This window comes from Centroberyx gerrardi, chromosome 2 (genome assembly GCF_048128805.1).
Source record: "Centroberyx gerrardi isolate f3 chromosome 2, fCenGer3.hap1.cur.20231027, whole genome shotgun sequence".
In the NCBI taxonomy this organism is placed as follows: domain Eukaryota; kingdom Metazoa; phylum Chordata; class Actinopteri; order Beryciformes; family Berycidae; genus Centroberyx; species Centroberyx gerrardi.
In genome coordinates this window covers 35,810,020-35,826,809 of record NC_135998.1, presented here as the reverse complement: position 1 = coordinate 35,826,809, position 16,790 = coordinate 35,810,020, and the positions used below count along the sequence as shown (strand labels likewise).

The 16,790-nt window shown below is 40.6% G+C and overlaps 1 protein-coding gene across 1 annotated transcript in view; it reads left to right on the top strand.

Moving 5' to 3' along the window:
• wdr7 (WD repeat domain 7) overlaps positions 1–16,790 on the top strand; it is a 66,490-nt gene that overhangs the window by 49,386 nt on the left and 314 nt on the right. The window contains exons 19-20 of the mRNA XM_078286262.1: positions 4,549–4,643; positions 15,889–16,007. Of these exons, the coding sequence (XP_078142388.1) occupies positions 4,549–4,643; positions 15,889–16,007 (214 nt within the window). The remainder of the gene's footprint in view (positions 1–4,548; positions 4,644–15,888; positions 16,008–16,790) is intronic.

Sequence of the window (16,790 nt, the reverse complement as noted above, 5' to 3'; positions counted from 1 at the left end):
CACTGTTTGAGTTTTAGAGGTAGGGAGGACTCAAAAAAATAAAAATAAACGAAATAGAAAGACAGACCTGGGACGCAGAAAGAGGAGAAAGGGAGGAAGACGGAGAGGAAGGAGTGAATCGGCCTCAGCAGCAGGTGTGTGTGTGTGTGTGTGTGTGTGTGTGTGTGTGTGTGTGTGTAGCTCCAGATGGAAGCTGAGCTGTTCTCTGTGAAAATAAAACAAGGAGCTTCTCTGTCCGGCTCTCTGCAGCGCTGGTGAATATTTGAAGGTGTTTGGTTTTGTCTTTTTCATGTCCCCATCTCACATTTATGACAGCAGAATAGGAGCCTTCCTCTGTGCTGCAGCTGGACAGAAGCTCCTGAACTCCAGTTGTTAGTGTTTTAGTGTTTCAGCACTAGAAGAAAACCTGCTCCTGAAGCCCTGCGTCTCAGACCCGGGGCCCGGGGACGGAGCTGGTCTCTGGGATGTGGTCGGGACGTCCCAGGCTGTGGAGAATAAAACACAATAACATAAAAAAACAAACCAACACAAAACTTTTCTCGCTTTTCTCCCCGGCTCTTATTTCCTCTCCTAACTCCTCTCACTCTCTCATTCTGAGTGTTGAGGCCTGTAGGTAGAAAGAAATAATAATATAAAAAAATAATAATAACCTTAATTCATAAAGCACTTATAAAAACAGACACACAAAATGCTTGAAAAGATCAAGGAATAAAGTGTTCTGGTGTTGTTTGAATTTAATCCGGTGTTAATTTGAATGTAAGCAGCTGCTATAAATGATGAAAACATTGTTTGCTGTTTCCAATAAACAGAAAGAAAATATAGATTTGTCCTGTGGCTCCATGAAGCCTGAAGACAGACGCATTTAAAACCATAATCCACAATTTAGGTGTTAGTTTGACTAAACTCCGTCACTGAAGGAGGTGAAACAGGCTTTTCTAATCCCAATAAATCCCAGTACAGATACAGAAGATAGACTTACATTGTGTGTAGATTGGGCACAAATATATGGAAGCGTAATTTTGTCAATATTAAAATTCAAATGAAATAATTTCATTTTCAGTGATGTGTGCAAAGGTCATGACAAACGCCGCTCAGCATCTTCTGTCATAGAGGGAGAGAAAATGAAAAGTGAAACAGACTTTACCTCTGCATTTTAATATCGGCAGACGACGTGCACACAGAGCTTCAACATGAAAATGCAAACTGGGCTTTTGCATTATGTCATGATTTTTGATTTTGATTGATGATTTTTGCACACATCAATGACAAATGTAATTATTTAAATTTAATTTGACTGGATTATTGTTCCATACAAAGAAAGCACCAATCCAGAATTAGCATTTTGAATATGTCCTGCTGTTAGTTTGAATTTAAACTAATATTAGTTTGAGGATATTTCTCACTGATGGGTGAAAAAATATAATCTGATCCCAGTAAATCAAAATACAGGTGGAGGAGGTAGATACAGACACATTCAAAGCCTCTGTCCAGAATAGTCGGGTGAATATGTTGTATCTCCAAAATATAAAGTTTTTAGCCAAATTATAGTGAATCATAGTGAATCATAGTGAATTATAGTGAATTTTAGCGAATCATAGTGAATTTTAGCGAATCATAGCGAATTTTAGTGAATTATGGTGAAGCGTAGTGAATTATAGTGAATTATAGTGAATTATAGTGAATTTTGTGAAGTATAGTGAATTTTAGTGAATCATAGCGAATTGTGGTGAATTATAGTGAATTTTAGTGAATTATAGTGAATTTTAGTGAATCATAGCGAATTTTAGTGAACTATAGTGAATCAGTGAATTGTGGTGAACTATAGTGAATTTTAGTGAAGTATAGCGAATTATAGTGAATTTTAGTGTATTATAGTGAATCGTAGTGAATTATAGTGAATTGTAGTGAATTTTTGTGAATTATAGTGAATTATAGTGAATTTTAGTGTCACAGTGTACTGAGCTTCCTGAGCTGTTTTCAGCTGGATGACGAAGCATTTTTGAATTTATCCAAAGGGATTTTCCAAAACGTCTCATAAGCCCAAGGGATCCAGAACTTTCTCAACCCAGACCTCCAACATTAAAATCACCAGAATTGGAGTTACGAGGTTTTCGCACGACAACAGCGATATAATCTATTTTTCATTGTTAATTTGAATTTAAACTGCTGTTAGTTTGTATACATGCGGTCAATGAAGGAGGTGAAAACCGCGCGTCTGATTCCAGTAAATCCTCCTGCAGGTTCAGATGGAGTCTAGATACGGCAGGGAGACCGTTTAAAGCCCTGATCCAGAATCTATATGTGACCATATGGGTTCATTTGACCCCTGGGATAAATAAAAACCTGTCTATCTGTTCTGCAGTTTAACTCACACAATTCCACAACAATGCATTAAGTTTAACTTGTAGATAGAAAACGTTTTTGCAGCTTTTTTATTAACCAATCAAAACTCAAAATATAGCTTTGCTTCAGTGTTTGAAAACAATGTTTTTTACCACTGTGAAATAAATGTGTGTTAAGCACCTGAGACACATTTACGTTTCCTAATTTAGAAATAAGCTTTTTTGTTACTGTTTGTTTGAATGGAAACCAGTATTAGTTTTACTAAAAAGTCACTGGAGATTGCGTATTCCACATAAATACATGGAGAGTTTCTGGAGGAAAATAAGATTTATGTGACTGTCACGACCATCATAACTCAAACTATAACTCACTAACACATTACATCACCTCAAAACAGATGTGAAACGTACATTTAAAGTGTTTAAATAGATGCAGGAAGGCTGGAACCTGATTTTCCAAAACCACTCATCAAGATAGTTTAGAAAATGAGACTCTAATCCTCCTCGGCTCTGTGTTTAAGAGACTTGGAGCCCTCAGAGATGTTATATATCCTGTATATCTTTTAACAGGTTTGGATGTTGATGCCAGGTGTAAACAGGATATATATAAATGGAATATATGAAAATAACAAAGCAGGACTGTCGAGTATAATGACTTCATGACTCAACGCACAATGCTACTGTTTTATTACGTCTTCCTTAAACAAAATATTCTTTATTTCAATGGGACAAATCTGGCGAAGTAAAGGTTCGATAAACAAACAATCCAACACACACATAAACAAAGAATACACCCACTATTACCACTTTTATCTTCAGACTGGATGTGTGTGTCTCTGTGTGTGTGAGTAAGGCAGTTTGTGTGTGTGTGTGTGTGAGAGAGAGAGAGTAAGGCAGTGTGTGTGTTTCTTTGTGTGTACCAGATTGAGAGAAAGTGAGTTTGTGTGGGTGAGAGTGTGCATGTGTGTTTCTTTGTGTGTGTGTGAGGTTGAATGACAGAAAGACAGAGAGAGCAGGCGTGTGTGTGTGTGTGTGTGTGTGTGCGTGTGTGTGTGTGTGTGTGTTGGAACCTGCAGGTGCACATAGTTTTGTGTTGCTCTGTTCTAATGAATGGGCCTCAATGGATCAAGTCCACTACTGCTAATAACAATAATCCATTCACCAGTATGCTAACACTTTGTGCATTGATTACACTCCTGTTATTTAAAGTTTCCTTGGAGTTAAATGTTGTCGTTATAACCAATAGCTGTAAAGCTTACTGGCAGTAATTTGTTGCCAGGCAACCTCAGCTTATTGATCGTCTTATTGGAAGCGTTTGGCCTCAGTGACTTCAGTGGCAGAACCCAGAAGATCGACGCTCCGGTCCGCTCAGACTCAGGTTCACATCTCCACCAGATTCAATACACTCTGCCACAAGAAGCACACACACACACACACACACACACACACACACACACACACACACACACACACACACACACACACACACGCCTTGTTTACCAGCAGCACCACAGAGAATCTCAAGCAGTCAGTTGCAGGAAACTGAAACAAGAGGAATGTGTGTGTGGGTTTATTTATGTGGGTCTGTTTTTGTGTGTTTGGGCATGTATGTGTGTGTGTGTGTGTGTTTGTGCATGTGTGTGTGTGTGTGTGTGTGTGTGTGTGTGTGTAAGCGGTTGCATGACTGATTGTGTGTGTGCTCGTGTGCCAGAAAAGGTGTGTGTGTGATCGGACATGTGTTGGCCCCTGCATGAGTGATTGTGAATGTGAGTGTGTTACACTTGCATGAGTGTGTGTGTCTATTGTCTTTCTATTGTCTCTCCTCTCCTCTCCTCTCCTCTCCTCTCCTCTCCTCTCCTCTCCCCTCCTCTCCTCTCCTCTCCTCTCCTCTCCTCTCCTCTGTCGTCCTCCTCTCCTCCTCTCCTCTCCTCTCCTCTCCTCTCCTCTCCTCTCCCCTCCTCTCCTCTCCTCTCCTCTCCTCTGTCGTCCTCCTCTCCTCCTCTCCTCTCCTCTCCTCTCCTCTCCTCTCCTCTGTCGTCCTCCTCTCCTCTCCTTTCCTCTCCCCTCCTCTCCTCTCCTCTGTCGTCCTCCTCTCCTCTCCTTTCCTATCCTATCCTATCCTCTCCTCTCCTCTCCTTTCCTCCTCTCCTCTCCTCTCCTCTCCTCTCCTCCTTAATATTTCATCTCTCTTTGTGTTTTCCTCCAGGCCTCCCAGACCAGGAACCCCGGAGACTCCTCGCAGGACGCCGGCCTCCCCTCCTCAGCCCTCCAACCCGGCGCTACAGGCCCAGATCAAACAAGGTAACTACAAAAGGAGGCGCTTGGTTCACACCCCGGGGCCCTGCGGGGAGGGAGGGGCGAGGGGGGGTCTGTAAGAGGGGGGGTGAAACACAGCCCACAGGCAAGAAAACCCACAGAGAGTCAAAAAAACACTAAAATCACAGGAGGAAGCTGCTGCTGTTGCCTTGGTCACCGGGTCTCTAAAGGCTCCGCTGGTTCTGACATGCGGGTCGCAGGTTAAACCTCAGACTGGAGCTGCTTCTCTTCTGGTTCTGAGACTTTAGGTAACTCTTTATTTGGATTGTCCAGTGTTCATACTCCGCTATCAGGAGACAAGAAGTAAATATTCAACGTGTCACTTGCCTATTTGATGCGTCTCCGCACCCATTTGATGCGTCTCCCCTAACCTGAACCTTAGTCTGAACCGAACCCCGGTCCTAAGGCGGCGGCCACACTGATCCGTCAATTCAACCAGCTGAACTTCTTCTGGACGGACGGATTCGTTTCAGCGTCCGTTCAGCCAATCAGAGGCGTTCCTACGTTTGTTCGGTAGAAACTAGCGGCGAACACAGAGACGACGGTCCGACCGGAACAAAGAGAAACCAGAGAAAGACCTGGTGGAGCGTTGGGATGACTGGAGGTTTTCAGATCAGTTTCTTACTGAATTTATACTGTAGAGTCTGTTTCTTCTTCTGTTCCTCTGCCTCGCCGCCATGTTGACGCTCAGAACAAACCAACACACACAAGTAAGATAAGATTAGATACCCACGGCCCAGACACTGAATATCTTTAGACTAACTCAGTAGACTTTTTACTGACATATTAGAGTCACTTGTTGGGAAGTTGAGTATCAACACTGGACTGTCCAAATGAAGTGTGAGCAGATTTTATTGCAAACTCCGCCTCTCTCTGCTCTGCTAGAGCGGCCGGTGGTTCGGTGCCTTGCTCAAGGAGATGCTGAGGGAGGGAGAACGTGTTTCTCATTTTTCTCAGCCAGTCTGTGGATTCAAACTGGCGGCTTTCCAGTTGGTTGCGGCTACAGACTGACGGGACAGGAGACAAACGTGTTCGTCCTCCGGCCACAGCGGCCGCTCCGTCCCAACTTCCGCCACGCGCTTTCACTCTTTCACCGGCCGACAAGATGTTCAGAGCAGAGCGGGACTCTTAATGTTCGTCCGCTAACTTAGCAGACACATTTAAAATCCAACAGCATCAGTCTGGTGGTTGCTGGTCATTTCTCACCCTGATCTCAGCGATGTAAAAAATAATCTGCAGTAGTCTGAGCTATCGACTTCTGTCAAGGCAAGAATGGAAAAAAACTTGTACAATTTATCAACCAAGATTTATAAAAACTATTGCATGGCCAACAAAGAATACATTTAACTTCCATGAGAGCGAAATCTCCCATCATGCATTATCTTGCTTTATTACTGTGTGCTGGAGAGCTTTATACTGACTCATGCTCTTTGGAAAAACAGTATAACGTTGCAAGTAAGTTCTTACTTGTTGACAAATAAGTAAGGAGGCACTGAAACAGATATTGGTATCGTACAGTATATCAGTCCCATACCAGGCTGAAAAAGGGTTTTGGAGTCAGAGAAATTCCCCAATACTAATATCTGATACCAATCGCCACGTGGCACATATCAGAAATCACTGCAGAGGGTTTGATTTCACGTCTCAGACAGGAGTACGTTACGTTTCTACAGTGGAGAAAACCCCAATCTAACCGTCTAAAGCCTTATTTTCCAGTAAAAGACAGATCAATGCTCGGGTTTACACAATACTTAAATTTCAGTCCTCCGACGGAATAACAGTAATTACAGTTGGGTTGAAGAAGTTATAATTAAGCAGTTCATAGTAATTTTGAATGCAAAAGGTTAAAAAGTTTAGAATATTCCGGTTAATTTTGAAGACAAGAAACAAGAAAACCTTCCAGCTAACAACAAGGATAAAAGAGAGATGGTTGAAGCTGATATCTAACGAGAAATAAAGACGGAAAAAGAGAAACATACAAACTATCTTGCTAATATAAAGGTAGAGAAACCAGCAGCAGTCACTGTTAGAAACCTCTGTCTCTGCAGGGGAGATTTAACCAGCCGCCACCATCTGCCTACCATACACATGACTGACCCAACACACACACACACACACACACACACACACACACACACACACACAAATCTACCTACCATACATATGACAAGCTCAACACACCCACACACACACACACACACACACACGCGTGCTCATGTATGGACACATACATGAGCAGGGGGGGGGGGCAGGTCTATTGTCACGCCATAATGGAGGCCAAGCGTGACAAGCGTGTGGACTTATTCACGCCACACGCCTATTCACCGTCATTCAGGGGAAATGCTGGGCCGTGACCTCTGCTTAGCCCCGTCTACTTGAACCGGGCCGCCGGGTGTCAGAGGCTTTGTGAAGCGCCGGTGGGAGAGCGCTGGGAGTGCTGCTCACTGTCTCTTTTGTTATGGAAATGAATGAGGAGGCCCCTCTAATATACTGCTGCATTTAGAGAGAGAGAGAGAGAGAGAGAGGGAGAGAGAGAGAGAGGGGGAGAGAGAGAGAGAGAGAGAGAGAGAGGGAGAGAGGGAGAGAGAGAGAGAGGGAGAGAGAGAGAGAGGATCTCTGGATCTTGAAAAAGTCTAAAATGAATATTCTAAATTTGAAGCCTCAGAATATATTCAAATGTGTTAAAGCCCATGGAAAGGTAACTGCCTTGTAATTATGTAATTTGTCTTATGTGCATATAAAAAACATCTGAAAAGTATGAGAATTACATTTGAAATAAATCCGTTAATCTCTTTTCCTGGAGATCGCCGATGTCAGCAGTATCATACCAATAATAGTTTACTATTAATAGCTACAGTGTAGAGCCAGAATTACAAATGTGTTCATATTCTGGTGGATGCTTATATTGACACACAACTCTGATATCATATATACACCTTTCTATTTGAAGCCACCTTTCTAGAGGCTTTAAATCAGTTATTGGTCTTATTTTCCACCTTGTAATGCCAGGTTTCTTTGTCTGCTTTACTGAATCCAGAACAGAGTTAGTAGCATCCTGTCTGCTTTACTGAACACAGCTGGACTTCATGTCCCTTAACAGTTAATTCCCTGCTGTCCTTTTTCTTATTCTGACCATTTATAGTTTCACAACTTTAACATTAACATTAACATTAACAAGGATGGAGTCTCAGGCCTAGAAATGAAGCTTATAATATCTGCATGTATGGTTATTTTATGATGCTAATCACCAGTAACCAGCCTGTCTGTAGAGGCTGCTGTCCTAAAAGCCTCACCGGCTCCATAGCTAATGCAAATAGCGTTGGGGATAGGGGGAACCCTTGTGTCCTCCCTCTGTGTGGAGGAAAGCTTTCTGATCTCACTTCATTACTAAGCATTGAAACTCTCAGATATTCATATATTACCCTTACTTATTGCATGGAATTGTCTCCAAGGCCAAACTTTTGTAAGACAAAAAATAAATGGGACCATTCTACGACTTTCCCTGCATCCGGAGGAAGCACTGGACCATCCACTCCACGCTGCTGAAAGTCTGAATAACATTAAGAAGTGCATTGACACTGACATCATTAAGTGACTTGTGAGCTTTGATAAAGCCAGTTAGACCGCCTTTCATAATCGGGGAAGCATGTTCTCTCTGCAGGAGGCAAGAAAGGTAAGCAGCTTTCACAAAAAGTGTCAGGCCTACAGGAAGACTCTGGGCAGTTACTGTTTTCAGGAGAAGATTGATAGATATATTGGCTTTAATTTTGATTGAAAAATGAGCATGACTAACACACAAAACTTTTTGGTTTTATAAAAAAAACAAGAACGTTCTGCCTTTTACAAATCTTCTGAGGATTTGTAGCAGTGATACTCCTTGACTTTACAGGGTTAACAACATTATGCAGTAGTAGTCTAGGACTTATCCCCGGTCTATAACTTTACATGGTTAACTACAGTATGCTAGGACTTATCCCCGGTCTAAAACTTTACATGGTTAACTACAGTATGCTAGGACTTATCCCCGGTCTAAAACTTTACATGGTTAACTACAGTATGCTAGGACTTATCCCCGGTCTAAAACTTTACACGGTTAACTACAGTATGCTAGGATTTTAGTCCTGGGCTAAATCTTTACAAGGTTAACTACAGTATGCTAGGACTTATCCCCGGTCTAAAACTTTACATGGTTAACTACAGTATGCTAGGACTTATCCCCGGTCTAAATCTTTACAAGGTTAACTACAGTATGCTAGGATTTTAGTCCTGGGCTAAATCTTTACAAGGTTAACTACAGTATGCTAGGACTTATCCCCGGTCTAAAACTTTACAGTAGTGTGTGGGGGGCAAGGCGTACCCCAGTATCAGGATGCACAGTGTAAAAAAATACAGGGAATTAAAGTAATTTAGAGGGTAATGTAATAGTAGACAAATCCAGACACACTTGCCAAAAATCTGCAAGTGTCTGGTTTGTTGTGGTTTCCAGTCTTTTAGTGCAAATATTCATATTTAGCTTCTCAGATATGTGCGATATCCCATCACTTGCCTTTTGGCAGGAAACTCGATTGCATCACAGAGTGTGTCCTCTTCAGTTCGCTGTCTGCCATCAGATGGTTTTTAATCACTTTGAGTTGGTTATGGTACATTATTTAATTCTATAACAATAATTAAAGCACAGCTAATGAGGAACTTGTAGTGACTTCTACTGCTACATCATGATGATTAAAAGATATTTGAATTCCTCAGTCTCCATGGCTACAGCAAGTGTTTTTTTTTTCATTTTTCTCTTCGTTGTTTCCTTTTTTCCACACGGATGCTGACAAACTGCTGTCGACTGCCCTCCATGTTCTCTTTCTACTTTTCTATCTTTCTCTTGCTCGCCCCTTCTCTCTCCCTTTCTCCTTTCTCCCCATTACATTCTCTCTCTCTCTCTCTCTCTCTCTCTCTCTCTCTCTCTCTCTCTCTCTCTTCACTCTCTTCGTCTTCACTGCATGGCTTCAGCCTGCTGCCTGTTCACTGGAAAACCTGTTCACCACTCACCTCTCTCTCTCTCTTTTAACTCTCTTAATTTCTTTCTTTCTTTCACTCTTCTTTCATGCTTTCTTCTTTCTAATTCACCACTGACTGATGTAATGTTGCTTTAACTGTTTTTCTATGTTGTCTCTGTTCTACATGTTTCTTCTGTGGTGGTTGAAGTATTTTATTCAAATTTGTACCTGTTACACTTTCACTGTACTGGTTTTGCTAAATGAATGTACAGTAAAGTCTGTGTACTGTGTATGACTATGTGTATTAAAATGTAAAAATGCCAAGAATATCATGCGCTAATATATATTTATAAGATATTTAGGCAATACTTACATTAGTATACACAAAAAAGGCTTGCTTTTTCTAATTCTTCTAATTCTCAGCATACTTTCTGATAATCTCCAAAGTATAAAAGTTTCAGGTTCCTGGCACTAGCATGCAGAAGGATTGAAACTAAATTTATACTAGAATTTGAATCAGTGCAAATACTGGTAGATAATGTTAAAAGCACAAAGATTGTTTTCAGAGACATGTTATTCATCAATTCGAAACAATGTTTATGTTCTTTTTATAATCAGTAATACAGATGCTGTACAAATATAAATAGATAAAAGTTAAACAAAGAATATAATACATGCAGATATATAGTTAATGAGTAATTTGACAGAATTACAATGCTGGTGCCGTAGTCTGAAGCTTTGTGTCCTGGCCCGGGACGTTTGTCAGCTTTGGTTTGTTTTGGTTTGTCTTTGTCTCTGAACTAACAGCTGATTCTTTGTTTCTCCTCCAAGTGCTTGCTGGGAAATAAAGTCTCGCCTTTTCTCACTTGATTATTTTTTTTTACCTTTCTCTCCTCTATGGAATCTCATCTATGGAAAACTCTTTCTCTCTCTCTTGTTTTGGGTTCATTTTTTTTGCCTTTTTTTTTTTACATTTCCTGTTTCGCCCTTTCTATTATTTCTTTCTTTTAGAAGTCTTGTGTAATATATATATATATATATATATATATATATATATATATATATATATATGGTTTGTTTTTTTTAAATCTTAGCATTTTGTATTTTTTTTATTTTATTTTTCTTTTGTAGATTTTCTCTTTTCTTACTGGTATTTTTATTTATTATTATTTTTTTTAATTTTCTTAACTTTTTCCCTCCTTGACTTTCTCTTTCATCCTTACGCAGCGGCCATATGTGATGTACATCATACTCGGGGTAGAGAACCACTGCCCAAACTGAACCATTCTTTAGACAGAATGTTTAAAATCACATTGATCCATAACTTTAACTAATGTTGGCCGTCAACCTACTGTTAACATTATGTTTATCTCCAAACCAGCTACATCAAGTTCTTATTAAATGAAAACATTTACAGCCTTAATCTTTAGTATTATTAATATGCTAACATTATGTTTCGTACCTTGGCGGAGCTTCTTTGACAGTAAAATTGTTTGTTAGCTGTCTGCTAGCTAATGCTAGTGTTAGCTCACTATGTGGTTAAAACTGATCCTGTTAAAACTAGTTGTCAGCTAGAACTTACAAACTCACACCTAGTTTGTTTGAACATTAATATAACATAGCTGATTGGTAATATTAATTAACGTTATGGACCTAGTTGGTTTGGGGGTAAGTCTAACATGGCTGACTGCTAACATTAGCTAAAGTTATGAATCAACATCAGTCCTGTTGCTGTAGTCTTTGATTTGGACTTTGTCTCAGCTCATCTCTCCACCAGGTCCAAGCATCATTTTGGTGTAGATGTTATTTTTCAATGCAAGACCTTTGAATTTTCCATCCAGTTTCCATCTGCTTCTCTGTCTTCCGGGTCGCGCTTCCCAACCTGAGTATGATGTAAATCAAATATGGCCGCCATTTGAAGAAAGGACATTAAATATACTTCCTAACTTCTTCCTCGCATTTTGACTTCTCTGCTTATCTCTTCCTTTGTATATATTTTCTTTTTCTGCTCTTGTTTATATCATATTTTCTTTCTTCTCTTCTTCCCTCCTCCTTGACTGATTTTCTCTTTTCTTCCTTTGGTATTTTGTATATATTTTCTTAACTTCTTCCTTCCTTCTTGACTGTTTCTCTCCTCTCTTCCTTTGCAAGCTGCTGTAGCCGCTGCAGCCAACACCAACACTACTACTACCACCCCTGGGGCTCCGGGGGCCCCTGGGGGCTTTTCTCAGGGGGCCCCTAGCTCCCCCAGCCCCGGCCCTGCTTCTCATAACATCCCCTCAGTCAACGAAGGTACAGACTGAGACTAAGCTACCGCTTAGGGATACTCTCACAGCCATCCTCTTCCCTCAATTTCTTATCTTTGTCTCTGGAGATCTTGCGCTTCCTTCCTTCTGTCCTTCCTTTCGTTCCTTCTCTCCTTCCCCTCTTTCCTTATTCCTTATCTTTCTTTGGTTGTCTGTTCCTACCTCTATCACCCTGTCTCTTGTCCTGGTTTTTGTCTCACTCTGAGTCATTTGTTTTCTCTTTCTTTACCTCCTCTCGCTTCATCCCGTCCTCTCTTTCTTTAGTTCTTCCTCTCACCTCTTTCTCTCTCGCTGTCTGTCTCATCGTCTTTCTTTTTTGTCGCTTCTCCTCTCTTTCTTGCATCAGTCATGTTTTCTTCCCTGCAGCCCCTGTTAGGCTTTCATCAGGTGTCTGTCTCTCGCAGTGTCTTCGTCCTTATTTTGGTCCAAAGCGCTGTCTGTCTGTCTGTCTGTCTGTCTGTCTGTCTGTCAGGGCTGAGTTCAATCCATTTTCAATACAGTCAATTTAAGAACAATTTTTTTTTTCTATCTCAAAATTTGGATGCTGCAAAACATTTATAGGCTAATGTTAAGTTGGCTGTCGTATACATCTTAACGCCTTAAAGCTGCACTAAGCAAGATTTTTATGTAAAAATACATCCGTCTTATCAGCCTAAATCACAAAGTATGGCTGTAACAGAGAAGAGCGTCACTGCTTGTCAGGTTTGGTCACTTCTCCACACAGGAACTGACGAATCAAAACAGCGAAACCCAAAGTGTCTCCTAAACAGCAGCAGAGAAAGCTGGACTCACCAACGTTAGATCTTTTCCATCGTCTCTTTGGTATAAAGCATCACAGACCGGCCGGTTGGTAAACGTGAGCGTGTGACGTTTACTGACCTCACCTTAACAGGATTTCTGGGTATTGAAGTCTGCAAAATTCAAGCAGTTACCTCTTGCTGCCATCGGGGAAGTTTCCTGCTGCAGCGTTAATAGTGGAGAGAGCGCTGTCGTCTGCAAACAGACAACACTTTTTTAAATTGATGTTCTGAATTGATGCATTTGAGAGTAAATTGACCGCAGCCCTGGTGCCTTGGTCTTTGTCTTTTTCTAGTGTTGGATCCTGTGTAGTATTGTCCAGTCCTGTCCTTTCTTCCTGTCTGTCTGTTAACCTGTCTACCTGTCTGTCTACCTGTCTGTCTGTCTGTCCGTCCGGCGGTCCGTGTGTCCTGGCGTGACAGCGTGTCTATACTCACTCTGTTTGCATGCTTGCTATTTTCACCTGAGGGAATGGGGAGTGTGTTATCAACGAAACCCTTCACTGACCCAGACTGAGCCCAAAGAAATCTAAACTTAAATTAACCCTCGACTGAAGCCCCGAGCTTTCACTTTCACTTTCACCTGACGCTCTGCTTTTAACTTTTGAGGTGCAAAAGTTGCTATCTGTTTTTGAAAAGATTATTCATTTTTGAAGTAAAAAATCAGGGAAGAATGAATGACAAAGAACAAATTTTATTCTTTATTTAATCTTTTTTTTATTTTAATTTCTTTGGTGTAATCACTTCACTTATAGATGCAGTATTTCTGGCGTCCCTTTCTGGGCCTAATGTTTTTTCCTCTTTTAAACAGCAATTATAAATTCCTTTTTTTGTTTTTCAACAGGATGTAGCCTTTTACCATTGAGGCTTGCCCCCCCCGCCCCCCCCACCCATCTATCCAATGAATGTCCTCTCAAATTATTAAAACAATTTTCCATTTGTAGCGACTGTAGGGAAATAAAGTGCCTTCCAAAGCCGATAACTGCTTTCAGTTTTCAGTTATTAATTAAAACAGAGCTGATCTTGAAGTTCTGGACAGAATTCTTCTTAGATCTCAGATATGAAACAGCAAGCATGCTCCCGGAGCCTCGTTCCTTCCCAATATACTTCAGTGCTAAAAAATACCTCAAATGTTTCCTTAGGGATGCACAACAGCTGTATTAAATATGTTTTAAAAAAATGTCTTTATACTATTTTTATTGAAACATATCCTGTCCTGCAGAAACCTCATATTTCAAAATTGTTATTATTATTATAGATGGATTTTTTTTGTTTTATTTAATCAAATAATTTAACAGAATATCTCAAATATCAATTTTTTTTTTAATCATTATATTTTGTCTAATTTTTCCCCCCAATACTTTTACTATTATTGTTATTATTGTTGTTATTTTTTTGTTTGTTGTTTTAATCATAATTAAGTTAACCTTGGCCCCCACATGTAGAAATGTGTTATAACCCCGAGACCAAGCCAGTCTATGTTTTATAAAATGTCAGAAATACAATGACATCAGTTGGAAAATCATCTGTTCTGTCTCCTGACAAGTTGACTTTTTATAGATCTGAGGTTTCTGCAACTTGGTGACAAAATGTTACAGCTAGAGGTTGACCGATTATGGATTTTTGAAGGCCGACAGCGATGTGTAGAAGACAACTTTTTAATACAACCATTGGCTTAGGAGAGAAATGTGAAATATTTGGGATTTATTACAGCAAGGTCTGGCACGACCAATCGGTGAACCTCTAGATATAACAGTCGCTAATGATGTATGTCTGTAAAACACTTAACAGTTCAGTTTCCCCTTGTGTTTCCCTGACGGAGGTAAGTTCACATGGTGCGCCTTGGCAAAAGAAATTGTGGAGAATTTCTTTGCTGCTAAATAAGCGTTCAGTGTCCATCACACGAACACGTCCCGTACGCATTCTCCCTGTCCGCGGCATCTGCTCCAGAAACCATATATTGAGCCGATATATGTGAATGAGACATTTGGTTTATGTTGAGTATCAGCGCATAAGACGTTCCAGTCCATTTTCTTCTATCACATACATGTAAAAGGTGTACTGTATATTTCTCTGTTGTTTGGTGGAAAGTATAAGTGTATGCTACATCTTCGGCTCAGAGGAGTACATGCAGGTTTGGAGCCTAAACAGCCGATACAGAGACATTTTGAATTTTAGATTATTTTTCTTCACCAATCACTGGTCACAATACGACAGAAAAGTTGTCTAGTTCTACTTCCTATATTATCTGTTTGTTAAAAAGTATGTAGCTAGCTTTGGTAGCATCCCTCATTCAGCCCCATGACTATTGCTAGCAGCAAGCTAAGCTACTTGCAGCTAGCAGTGCTCATTGGCTCCAGGGAGAAATGCTAACAATGCTAACAAGCTATTCCTAGTGTTTCCTAGTGTTTCTTAGTAATAATGTGGAACGTTTCCACCGCAATGCGATGAGTGTTTGTTGAAGAAAATAAAACGCACTTAAATTCATAATGCTGAGGTATCGTTGTGAGGATTTTGTTGAGTTTCCAGACAGCGCTGTGTATGTTTGTGTTTACCTGTTAACTCCATCAGCCATATTCAGACTCTGGTTAACAGATTATTTCACTCTAACCAGAGGGGAAAATACCAGCCATCGTACAGCTTTTGTTGTCAATGTATTTTTCTATGGGGATATTAGGTTGTTGTGACAGTGTAGAGGTGTGTGTGTGTGTGCGTGTGTGTGTGTGTGTGTGTGTGTGTGTGTGTGAGAGAGAGGAAGTGTAAAACTCACTGCTGTCATATGGAAAACCTTGTTTCTCTTCTGAGAGGCTTTTAAGAATTAAAGAGAAATATTGTGATTATTATATTTGTTAATATGCGTTTTTGAAAATATACTATATGATTTGAATGGATCTCATGGGTCCTAAGGTTGTGAAACTGATGAAACACATTTTATTTTACACAAGGTCAATATAAACTGTCGGCTACAGTACAAAATGTCTGCAATGTTTTTATATGACAGCTATGAGGTGTGTGTGTGTGTGTGTGTGTGTGTGACCCTGTGTGACCCTGTAGTCTATTTCTCACTTTGGATCTTGGTGTGTGTGTCTTTGTGTGTGCGTGTGTGTGTGTGTGTGTGTGTGTGTGTGTGTGTGCGCAGGTTGGAGCCAGCTGGCTGCCATGCACTGTGTGATGCTCCCTGACCTGCTGGGCCTGGACAAGTTCAGACCTCCACTACTGGAGATGTTGGCTAGGAGGTGGCAAGACCGCTGTCTGGAGGTAACACACACACACACACACACACACACACACACACACACACACACACACACACACACAAAATTCTGTCACACAGAACAGATCAGAGCATGACAGATCAGAATAGAGGCTTTCCAGGTGCATTCAATCTCTTACCAGCAGCTGAGTCTCCATGATGGAGGAACACTGGAGAACTGTGTGTTAGTTAATAAAGTGTAAATCTGTAGAACTGTGTGTTAGTTAATAAAGTGTAAATCTGTAGAACTGTGTGTTAGTTAATAAAGTGTAAATCTGTAGAACTGTGTGTTAGTTAATAAAGTGTAAATCTGTATCAAGCAGCTAGAAACAGAGAGCAGCTGAGTCAGCTTGTTGTGGTGTGGCTGTAGATCCATTCAGTAACGTTCTCAGTAAAAGTGAATAGTGTGATAAGGTGGATTTGGTTACTGTGACACAGTAAACTGTCTTGTCTTTAGCCCTAGTCTCTACTCCAAAACACTCTGAGTTGTAGCTTGAGAAGAGTCAGCTCAGTTAACCTGAACAAACTGTTAGCTAGCTAACTAGCCGGCAAACACACTGATGTTAATGTGAACATGCTAACGCTAGCTGCTACTAGCTACGTTAGCTAGTGTGCTAATCAGATGTGTTAACAACAAGACAGTGATGTTAGCTGACCAGATGCTATGGTTAGCTAGCTAACAAGCTGACATTATCTAAACACTAAATCAATCAGATGGATCAGTGATGAAATGATCAGTTCAGTCAGAAATTAACCGTCTGTTCAATTCTGTTGAGACGGACAAGTTG